This window comes from Buceros rhinoceros, unplaced genomic scaffold (assembly GCF_000710305.1).
Source record: "Buceros rhinoceros silvestris isolate BGI_N320 unplaced genomic scaffold, ASM71030v1 scaffold24077, whole genome shotgun sequence".
NCBI lineage: Eukaryota > Metazoa > Chordata > Aves > Bucerotiformes > Bucerotidae > Buceros > Buceros rhinoceros.
This window is the reverse complement of record NW_010424372.1, coordinates 2,278-13,510: the sequence shown is the minus strand read 5'-3', so window position 1 is coordinate 13,510 and position 11,233 is coordinate 2,278. Positions and strand designations below refer to the sequence as shown.

At 57.9% G+C, this 11,233-nt stretch overlaps 1 protein-coding gene across 1 annotated transcript in view; it reads left to right on the top strand.

Annotated features, from left to right (window-relative positions):
- Positions 1 to 10,732, top strand: part of LOC104497519 (tensin-like) — a gene marked incomplete at its 3' end in the record, with an annotated part of 33,554 nt that extends 22,822 nt beyond the window's left edge. The window contains exons 19-23 of the mRNA XM_010140782.1: positions 7 to 887; positions 6,754 to 6,932; positions 7,210 to 7,285; positions 9,688 to 9,780; positions 10,697 to 10,732. Coding sequence (XP_010139084.1) covers positions 7 to 887; positions 6,754 to 6,932; positions 7,210 to 7,285; positions 9,688 to 9,780; positions 10,697 to 10,732 — 1,265 coding nt within the window. The remainder of the gene's footprint in view (positions 1 to 6; positions 888 to 6,753; positions 6,933 to 7,209; positions 7,286 to 9,687; positions 9,781 to 10,696) is intronic.
- Between the last annotated feature and the right edge of the window lie 501 nt (positions 10,733 to 11,233).

The window sequence follows — 11,233 nt, the reverse complement described above, 5'->3', positions numbered from 1 at the left end:
GACCAGCTCTCAGCCCTACCTGTACGGCTACACCCCCCCCAACGCCTACCGCTCCCGGTCCTTCCCAGCGGTGGACACAGCCAAGTACGACACGAACCCGGCACTGCCCCAGGCTCCAGCTCGCAGCACTAGCAGCCGTGAAGCTGTGCAGAGGGGCTTGAATTCCTGGCAGCAGCAAGGAGGGAGCAGGCCATCTTCCCGGCTGCAGGAGGGCAGCGTGGAGAGCCACAGCCCCAGCATCTCCAGCTGCAGCCCCCAGCCCAGCCCGCTGCAGCCAGTGCCCCCGCACAGCCACAGCATGCCTGAGTTCCCCCGGGCACCCTCCAGTCGGGAGATTGAGCAGTCCATCGAAGCTCTTGATGTCCTCATGCTGGACCTCGCGCCTGCTGTCCACAAGTCTCAGAGCGTGCCTGCTACCTCCCACCAGGATAAGCCAACAGGACCCCTGCCCTCCTCTCTCTCGGTGCAGCCCATCACCGGTCTCTATGCTCGGCCAGCTCCACAAGTGGTCCAGCCAAGGTCCTTCAGCACTTCCATGAGCCCTGTGGTCTCTGAGCCTGGGCGCAAAGCTTATTCTCCTGGGGAGCTGGACTATGGGGCACATGAGTACCGGGAAACCTGTTTGCCCTACAGCTACCAGCCAGCACCAGTGCTGGAGCCAAGGAGCTACAGCCATGGCCTGGCTGGAGCACCAACAGGCACCCCCTCGTTCGGCACCTCCTACAGCCCTGTGGGGTCTCAGCAGCATCTTGTCTCCTCCCCGTCTTCCCTCACCGTCCCTGCACAAACCCAGATGTCCCCCAAGGGACCGGAGAGCTATGAAGACCTGTCGAGGTCAGCAGAAGAGCCCTTGAATCTGGAGGGCCTGGTGGCCCACAGGGTGGCAGGTAGGATGCTTTGATTCATTGAGGGAACGGGGGTAACTGTGTGTCCCGAGAAACCGGAGCCCACAGGGGTGGCATGCATGGTGGAGCTGGGGATGGGAGATGCAGCAACTTCTCGTCTGTGATGGATCTGGGCTTGGGACTGAGCCACGCCGTGGCGGCATGCTGGGCAGGGGGAAAATCTGTGCTGTTCTCCTTTGTCAAGAACCCCACCCCTTGCAGCTCACCGTCTGCAGTCGTGTTGCTCAGAGGTGGGGAGAAGGGGTGGCTGAGGGGGCCACCCCTCCCCCCCTGCACTGCTTTGGGTTAAGGGGCTGGTCTGTCCCCTGCAGCAGGGACACTTGCTGGGTCCCAGGGGGATTTCTCCCTTTTGGGGAGAATGTGGCCTGGCTTGAGGAGATGTTTTCGGCTCTGGCTGAGAGTGTCCTGCCTGGACCCTGCCTTGGACATGATGCTCTCCCTGCCTGGAGCATGCTCTGGTGTAAAGTCCCAGCAGAGTACTTGCCTTGTGTTTAATGTAGCTGGGCTTCTCTCTGATTTCAGCCCCTGTTTTTCCCCCAATGTGCTGGGCTTGATGGTCAGACCTCTTCCCTGGTGCTTGAACCTCCTCTCCAGGCAGCCGGGGTGCTGCCAGAGCAGCGGGACCGGGGCGTTTCTCAGCCCTGCCAAAGGGGTTTGGTGCAATGCTTGGCTGGGTGCAGCACTGAGCATTGGTGCCGTGGCTGGATAAGGCATTTGCTCCGTGCGGCAGAGGGAAAACGTCGTCCTCCAACTCCCTGCTCTTCCACGGCTCCGGCTTTGGGGCTTTGGGGATGCAAAGGGTCTAAGCTGCGTGGGAAGGAGGTGCCACGGCCCTCTGTTAGGGTGGGTGCTCTTCCTCCCCGCTGCTTCAGCTGCAGTTGTTGAATTGTGAAGCAGCATTTGGGAATGTTTCGGGGCTCTGGCCAGGCTGGGGGCCAGCTCATGATGCTAGGGCTTGGCAGCTCTGTCCCTTCCAGCTCTGTGCTCAGTCCAGAAACTCACCCAGCATTACAGGGACGGGGAAAAGGCTTGTCTGGAAAAATCCATCAGAACCAACCTCCCAGGTGTGGGGGCTGAATCACCACAGTGCTGGGCTGAGGGGCAGAAGGGATGCCAGTGGTGGGGATGGAGATGGGGGTGGGCAACAGAGGTGTTTGGGTCAGTTTGCATCCATCAGAACCCGACCTTGGTGATCCAGGCCAGATCCACTATGGGACTAGGGGCTTGTGCAGAGGCTTTAAAGAAACCCAAGTCCACATGGATGCCCAAACCATGCTGTATGTCTGGACTGAATATTATAACGAATATATCCTCCCCTCCAACTGTGGAGGAGAAGAAATGAGGCTGAAAAGATAAGAGTCCTCAGGAGAGGAGGAGCAGTATTTGCAGTGGGTGGGAAATGGATATTGGATGGTGTCTACCAAAAAAATCCATCCCCTGCAACCTGGGTCAGGTCCTCCATGCTGGCCTGTGGTCACTCTCCTACCCCTTCAGCCGCTGAGCTTTCCAGGGAGGAGAGATGTCCTCCCCAGCCCATGGCCACCTGTCCCTGCTGGAACCTGGCTGTCTGTGCCGAGGCAGGGACAGCGCGGGTGGGTGGCCTGACCTCTGGTGGGAACGAGGTGTTCTGGAGCCAGTGCTGGAAGGGGATGGCTGATGGGGTTGGTGGGGCATGGATGGGTTTGTTTACATTCCCCGCTGCTATAAATTGCCTGTGTATCCCAGCACAGCAATGAGGAGCATCTCACACCTCCTCCATTCCCAGGGTGGGAGTGCTCCTGTTCCTGCTTCCCACTGGTGATGGAGGGGAAGAGATGGGACAGGGTAGTGCTGGCATCCGCAGTGCCTCCCCACAGACAGGAAGCCGGTCCCGCCATCATTCTAGTCCCTATCATCTCCAGCAAGGCATCTGGGATCATCCCGTCTTGTCCCAGCCCTGGGCATCCCATGATGGAGGGGACCTGCATGGTGCCATCTCCAAGGGGACAGTGATGGGCATTTATGGCATTGCTCAAGGCCATGTGTGACTGGGAGCCACCACTGATTTCCAGTGTGGGTTTAACCAGTGCCTGCAGGCAGGCAGTTTGGGTGATGGGAAAGCAGCTCCAAGATGGGTCTGAGTTTTCTTGGACCCCAATTTCATCTGTTGGAACCCATCTAATATTTTCTCTTATTTTCTCTCTTTGTCTCCCTATTGTATCTTGTGATATTTGTCCTGTCTTGCCCCTTCATCTCCCCATGGGGGACTGTGTCTGTCCCGTGTGACCTCCCACCCTCCTTGCACTCCCCGTCCTGGTATGCTGGCAGAGTACAACGCCAGGCTCAGGGACCTCAACAAGAGCACCAAAGCCCCCCGTCCTTCTCTGAACCAGCAACAGTCCTTCTCCTCTGGTTGGTTCATTCCACCTCCTTCCTTCTCCTCTGTCCTTTCCCCTCCGTCCTTCTCATACTATCTCTCTCCTCCCTCCTTCCTTCTCATCCCTTCTTCCTTTTCCTTCTCTCTCCTCCTTCCTTCCCCCTCGTCCCTTCTTCCCTTATGCCTGCATGCTGAGTGCTCTGTGTGTTGCATGGACATGGGATGGAGGGAGGCTTGGGGGACCCTCCCCATGCAGGCTCAGTCCTCTTTCTCAGCAGAACAATGCCCAGGCCCTCCTTGACCTCCTCAGGTGTTGGTGGAGCCCTTGGTACAGACTTCCCTGCCCATACTTGATTTTGTATCTCATCCAAGCCTGTCACTGCTCTCTGGTGGGATTTCATTGCTGGGCCGGATCCAGACCCTTGCCCCAGCCCCTCCAAGCTTTGTCCTGGCCTTGGCTCACCCCTTTGGGAGGCAAGGGCTAGGATGCAGCTTTGCAGACCCCTGGTTCAGCCAGTTCCCGGCCTGGCAGGTTCTCACCTACCTCAGTCTGGGGGTTTCTCCCATTGGTCTGTCTGCAGACGGGGTGGATGAGGGACCCCCCTGGATGTGCTCATTTTGGAATGAAACATGAATGTCCACATCAGTGAAGCGCCCCAGGAGGAGGGGAGCAGTAGACATGTCTGTGCCTGGTGGGACAGGGTGAGTTGGGCTTTGGCTGGGAGCAGTACAAGGCAGTGTTTGCTGCTGCTGCTGTTCTTTGTGAAGGAGAGGGTGAGTTTCAGTCTTTCTTTTCCCTCAGCATTGTGTGTCCCTGTGTGGCTTCTACTGCTGGGTGCAGCATCCTGAGGGCCATGGGATGATGCTTTGCCCTTTCCGTTCCACCATGGTGGCATTGCCTGGTTTTTGCCTGGCAGTAGCTTCAGCATCTCATGCCCAAAAAGCAGCTGCCTCTTCATTTGTCCCAGAAACCCAGCTGCAAATCCACCTGAGTCTAAATTCCTCCTGTTTTCTCCTCCCCTGGCTGTTATGCTCCTGCCCTTTCCCAGCCCTAGAGCTGCGCTGAGTCCAAGGGCAGGACCTTTCTGGGAGAGTGTTGCTACCATGTTAGAGAGTTAAATGGTTATCAGAAGGGGTGGCAGTGCTGGAGTTGGTGAGGGTGAGAGTGGAGAGTGGGGTGCAGGCTTCTGATCCCCCTTTGTGATGGAGAACACCCACCTCCTGCAGCTGGGCAGGCTTGGGGGGCCAGTGGCAGTATTGTGGCTAAGGGAGGTTGTATGTCTGATGTCTCCTGAGCGGGGAACAGTGAGTAGGGGAAAGGAGAGTTTGTTTTTCAACTGCAGTTTCCAGCCCATAAATCACCCGGGGGGTCGGGGGAGCCGTGCTCAGAGCCTGGGTTTCCTCCAGGCTTTGCTCCGGGCGGCCGGTGAAGTTTCCCACTCTCCGCTCCTGAACAATGAGTCCCTTTTTTCCCCTCTCCTCCCTCCCCTCCCCGCGGACCCAGCCGCTTTCCATGTCTGGGGAGTGGAGCAGCCAAAGCCTGGTGAGCTCCTGGGTGTCCTGATGGGCTGGATCCAACCCCCTGTGGCTGGGTGGCACACAGCCCTGGGGATGGAGCAGGGGGTCCCAGCCTGCAGATGTGTGATGTGCACTGACAGCTGGGCTCTGGTGAGCTGCCGTTTGTGCTTCCCAAATGGAAAATGCAAAGCAAGGCAGATGTGCAGACTCCCTGCCTCTCTGCAGTGCTCATTCACTCTGGGATGGGCCAAGGGATGTTCCTGGTGATGCTTTTGCAGTGTGCAGGACACCCCACAGTGCACAAAGTAAAAGGACAAAAAGAAAATGTGTTTGCTTTATTTTTCCCAAACATTTTGTTTCTCCTTACATTGTCAACTCAGGGCTTCATTCTCTTAAAGCAAAGAGCAAGGCGGAAGATATAGGGTGGCCGTATACGATGCTGCCCATGCCTGCAGGGCGGCTTCCCCGAGACCCTCTCTGTTCCCCTGTCCCCTCCATGGGCCTTTTTAATGGCTGTCCCCCATGCCAGCGAGCACCTGCAGAAGGGATCGGATCAGGAGTTGTGTTTCAAAGCCGCTCTTAGTGGAATTTTCCAGGCCGCCTCCGCGGCTGGAGCCAGCCCCGTTGGCTCACGTCCCCTGCCTCTCAGCCTGGCCGCCTCTCCCAGCCCCAAGCTTCAATTTTATTGTTGTTGCCATTCACTCGGCTGATTATTTAGAAATGCACCCAGGCCACCTCCCTCCCTCCCGTGCTCCCAGACCTTTCCCTGCTCCCAGCCCTTTCCCCGGGGTTGGGAAAGCTCCAGAGTGGGTGTCAGAGTGGCGAGAGGGGAGGTCAGTGGGCGTGAGGCGTGGGTTCCACGTTGAACCCTGGGGAGTAAGGGGAAGCAGCTGATGGCTGGTTTTCCTCCGCCAGCCCGTGGGAAAGGAGTTGGTGTTTGAAAAGTGCATTTCCTGGAGCGTGATGCTGGACTTTTTTTTTTTTTAATCTTTTTTCCCCAATGGGTAGCGCAGTGCTCCCCAGCTCTGCGAGAAAGGTGGAGGGAGAGGACAGTGCTATCATCTCTGTTAGTGGGGCTGAGACCAGGGGCCACCCCACTGCCATGTGGTTCCCAGGGAGGAGCAGGAGGGCTCTGAGCTGTGCCTGTGGTGGTCCTCTGCACTGAACCCAGCACCATTGTCCCTGAGTCCTAACTAACCTCTTTATCAGACGAGGTGGGGTGGAGAAGGTATTTGGGTCCCGTTGGGTGCTGGAAGAGTTGGGATCACCCCTCACCTCCTGCTCAGTTCTGGCTTTGTTTCCGAGGGATCTACCAGACCCTGACAGCAGAGAAAAACCCATTCTGTGGTAGGAGATCAGCAGTGGTTCATCGGGGTTCCCTGCACCATCCCTCTGTTTGTGTCCATCCTCCTGACCCGGTGCTCTCTCTGCCTTGGGGACTCACAAAATCAGGCTTTTTCCACTGCTGTGGCTGAAGCCGCATCCGGCTGTGGGAGCAAGGGTGCAGCTGAATGTGGCTGCCCTGGTGCTGGGGGATTTGGCCCTCTCCCACCATGTCACTGTCAGGAGGTCTGGGTCCTCCCCAGTTCTGTGGGGCTGGGCTGGCTGGGCTGCTCACAGGATACTTATGCTCCTTGCACCCACTGCTGGGGGTTGTTGTCCTTAAGCCCAAGTGTCATGGTGCTTGGGAGGGCTAGTGCAGCCATCCAGCCACTAGCCACAACCCTACCATGCTTTATTTATTGGCCCTGGGCTGCCACCGCAGGGTGTATCTGCTCCAGCTCAAAACTGGCTCTGCTGATCCGGGAGTTAGATGCAGGTGAGTGCTGAAGCTGCAGTCTCTGCCGGGCAGAGCCCCCTCTGTGGCACACAGCCCTGGGGAGACCTCAAAGATCAGCCCTGGAGCATCTCCTGCTGGTCCCCATCTTGGCTGGCAGCTCCTCACCCATCTCCCACTCTGTGCTTGCCCCACAGGGGTGCAGTCGCGGGAGAAGGCCCCAGAGGAGAGCACTGTCCCTGCCCGCAAGCGGATCCCCAGTGACAGCCACTATGAGAAGAGCTCGCCGGAGCCCAGCTCACCCCGCAGCCCCACTGTCCTCTCACCTGAGGTGGTCAGCACCATTGCAGCCAACCCCGGAGGGAGGCCCAAAGAGGTGGGGTGAGGAGGGTGCTGGGTTGGGGGTATGACTGGCAAGGGGCAGACGCCCCTGGGAATGGGGAAGGCTTGAAGGGGGCGATGGGACTTCCAGGTTCCACAGCATCCTGGAGGGTTGGGGGTCAATGATGCTTGTGGTGATGGTGCTAGTGGTGGTGGTTAGCCGGGAGGAAGTGAAAGCATTCCTTTTGCTCCCTCTGCTCTCTCCTTGGGGTGTCCTGGAGGTTTGTGCCCATCATAGGGATGGGACTAACCCTTTCTCCTGGTCTTCCCAGCCTCACCTCCACAGCTACAAGGAAGCTTTTGAAGAGATGGAGGGTGCCTCCCCCACCAGCCCACCCTCCAGCGGCGGTGAGATTTCTCCCCCCACCCCAGCCTTCCCCATCTCGCCACAAACCCCCTACTCCAACCCCTGTAAGTGCTGCGGCTCCGGGAGGTGGAGGGGCTCGGTGGGTAGCTCTCAGCAAGCCAGAAATTCACCAAGGGTCAGACAGCTCTGGGCTCCACATGCCCACCGCCATGTTAATTACTCCTCTCCATCCTCCTCTCTTCTCTGCATCTCACCACTCTATGCTGCCATCAGCATCCCATGCTCAGCACCCTCCTGTTGGCTTTTTCCCACCCACCATTCACTGGGGCATATCTTGGATGAGATCACAAGGCAGGATAAGGAGAGAGGCGGGGTCCAAAAAGCAGCATCCTTTTCCCCCTTCCCAGTCCTGCACCTCGCCATGTTTCCTACCGGCAAGGCAAGGAGGGCGGTGAGGTTTCGGTAGCAGGCAAGTGGTGGGGAGGCAGAGGAACTGAAGACCAGATGTGGACTTGGGACAGACCCTTGCATGCTGGGCCTCTTCTCGCTCATTGTTTCCAGGGCAGGAGGGGGAACAGGCTACAGCTGAGAGATGCCAGCCCTTTGCATGCAGCCTGTCTCTGCCCCTCTGGTACAGCATGTCTCCTTTCTGACTAACCTTGACTGCGCAGTTGCGGTGGGTTTGTGTGGACCAGGTTTGTGTGACCAGCTTGAGTGACAAACCCTGATGAGCAGCCTCAAGTTGGCACAGCATGACTTAGGCTGGTCCATGCAATGGAGCAGCTGGTCAGCTGGGGAACCCATCAAAAAGACAGCAGCACCCCTCACCCCCTCCGAAACACTTCTGTGGGCTGAAGGCTGGGGGATGCCTTAAGGCCAGGGATGCTCCAGCTGGGTGCAGTCCCCTCTGATGCCACGTGCTGTTCCCAGTGGGTCTGCCTGCCTCCTGTAGCTCAGTTTGAGTCTGTTCCTTCTGTGCTGTTGCTGTTCCTCCCCTGTAACCTGCTGGCGTTTGAGCCTTGTTTCATAGGATACAGTGACCAGAGTGAGAGTCCCTCAGTCATTTGGCAGCTTGGAAATGGCCCTGTTGGTCCCAGGGACCTGAGAGCTCAGCCCCAGGCAGTAGCTCTTTGGCAGTGGGACAGTGGCTAGCTTTGGGGATGGGTCACTTGCAGAGGTGACAGGAACAGCCTAGCTGGGGACATGACCCAGAGGCAGTGCTTCTTATCCAACATCAGCTGCTACCCTGGGAAATTTGAAGCTGCAGCTTGCAGGCTTCATCAAAGTGCCCCTTGGGAGGATACCAGAGTGATTCCCCTCCATGGAGAGGCAGTGGTCCCTAAGGAGTTCCTGGCCCTGGAATACCCCATCATTCATCAAACAACAGAGACATTACGGCTTGTGGCAGATCAGATTTGGGGAAATCAGACACACGATGGGGAAGGTGCTGCTGTCTTGGTTTCCCAGGGATGTGGCTGCTTGGTTGCTCCAGCCCCAGGCTGCTGGGAGGACCTGGCCTAGGGGCGAGGGTCTGGCTTTCCTCTGGAGCTCCCACCACCCGCCGCCTCCTGGCCTCGCTGTGGGCCCTCTGCCTGTGCCACTGGTAGGAAATATTCAGATACTGATGGAGGGATGTACCCTCAGGTCTCTTTTGCTGCGGATGAGACCTACAGGTCTCCCTGAGGAGATACAGCATCAGGAAGATGGGTCAAATGTGTGGGGGGCAGGAGGGGAGAGGAGGAGCAGTTGGCTCAGAGAAACCCTGCCGCCCTGCACTGCCGGTGCAACCATGCCATAGCCATACATACGTACATACATACGAAGCTCCTCCTGGTGTGTATGTATGGGCCCAGAGGTACAAACCTCACTGGTACATTGCCACCCCTTGAAGAACATGCTCTGTGTGAACATCCTCACCTGCCCATTGAGCTGGTCCGGAGGGTGGGAGGATTTTGAGATTCTCACTGTCCCTTTCATGGGGGTGATGAGCTGCTGCAGGACATCCTGGTCCCAGTTCAGCCAGGTGTGGGGATTCACAGAGGGGGGTTAAGGTTTGGAAGAGCTGGGTTGGAGGGATGGCTGCTTGCCCATGGGCAATGAAAGAGGCTTCATGGCTTATGGGAATGGCACTGGGATATGGGGGTCTGGGCCTGCCTGGCTGGGAATTGCCCCCTTTTCTCCATCTGGCCAGCCCCCTAATGGGTCAGGCTGCATGTTTCTGGGCACCTTCCACCCTGTGCCTTCTCCCAAATGGAGAGGGGGATCGGTGCCCTTCAACAGGGCAGTGCTTCATACGAGGGCGTCTCCTTTTCCCAGCAGCTCCCCATTGCAGCCACTGGGTAGGATGGGTCATGGGGGCTCTGAACCCCGAGACAGCTCCTGCCTTTCAGAAGCTTCACCTCCCAGCCCTCCACTAATGCTCTTGTGTCCCCTGTGCTGACAGTGCGTTCTCCCCCTGGCCTGGCCAAGACTCCGCTCTCAGCACTGGGGCTGAAACCCCACAACCCAGCTGAGATCCTGCTGCATCCGGTGGGAGGTGAGTGCAGGCATGGTGACTGCAGGTGGGTTTTTTGGGGGGGAGGGCATACATGAGGATACCCCTGGAAGGGTGTCCAGGCTGAAGAAGACAATTCTGCCTCCCTTTTGGGTCAGGTGGCCCTGGGGTCCTTGTCACCTCCTGTATGGACTTTGTGACTGTGTGAGGGTGGGGAGCGGTTGATGTTGACCTGCGGGGGCTCATCAGGGTCTTCAGTGATGTAGGCTGGAAAACCCTGGGGTCCTGCCTTCTTCCCAGCCCGTATTCTTCCCTCCCTCACCTCCTCCATCGCTTCTCCTCCCCGGCACAGCTGGAGAGGGTTTGCTCTCTGGAGCCAAGCCTGTCAGCCAGAACAGTATCCAGAGCCCCTCTCCTTCCTGGAGAGTGGTCACCGGGTGCAAAGGTCCTGCTGTCCTGGGGACATGTCCCAGAGCAGCCTGGCAAGCCCGGCCTCACTGCTCCCCAGCACCTGGGGCCCCTTCCTTGGCCATCTCAGGGCTGAGTGTAACCTCTCCAAAACCTGAGCCTGGCAAGGGGTTGGTCTGGCTGAGCCCACCTTGTAGGACCCTTCTTGCTCAGCCCCCCAAGGCAAGCTGATGCTTATTTGGTGCTTGCTGGGTTTCTTAGAACAGCTGTTTATAGTGGCTCCCCACTGTTTGCTCTTCCTCATGTGAAACCAACCTCTTGGGGTTTGGACATCATCTCTGGGATGCCCAAGTGGACCCTGAGGATGTCTGATGCTGGGGACTTGGTTTAGGGCACTGTGTTGGGGAGGTGTGGGGCTCTCCTTTGTGCTCTGTGTGCCTCTGACTGAGTGAGGCAAAGCTGCTTAACTCAATTTTCTCTTTCTTTCTGTCTCGTATCTCCCTTCCGCCTCTTGCTGCTCCCATTGCTCCTCTGCCTCTCCATCTCTCAGAGCTAGAAGGGGAGGTGGGCGGTGACTCTGAAGAAGGTAAGGCTTTTCTTTCTCTTCTCTTTTCCCTGTTCATCCTCACTGTCCAGGCCGTCGCTCAGAGCAGGCTCCAGCTGTCTGCTCCAGCAGCCTTCCCTTGCACTGGCCCCCGAGGGATGTAGGAGCCTGAGTCTTGCTTGTCTTGCTCCCTTTCAAGGAGGGAACATTTTGTGCCTTGTGTCATGGTTGGATTCCCCGATGTCCCAATTGGACCTGGAGGTCTGTCACATTGGGTGGCAGTCATCCATGGGGGCAAGAGCTCTTTGTCAGTGCATGGCATCCTTGCTGGTGGCGTGGCTGGCATACCATGGCCAGCTTTGGATGAACATGGTGGGGGGCTGGGAGCAGCAGCACCAGTTTGGGCTCCTGCACTCCCCTTCTGGCTTCGCTGCTGCTGTTTGGAGCGAAAATAAACCCAAGTGCAGCACAAAAGGTCAGCAGGCGCAGAGGCCACCGGCATGCTGCCGGCTCAGCCGTCCAGGCAGCAGCAGAGTGCCGGCA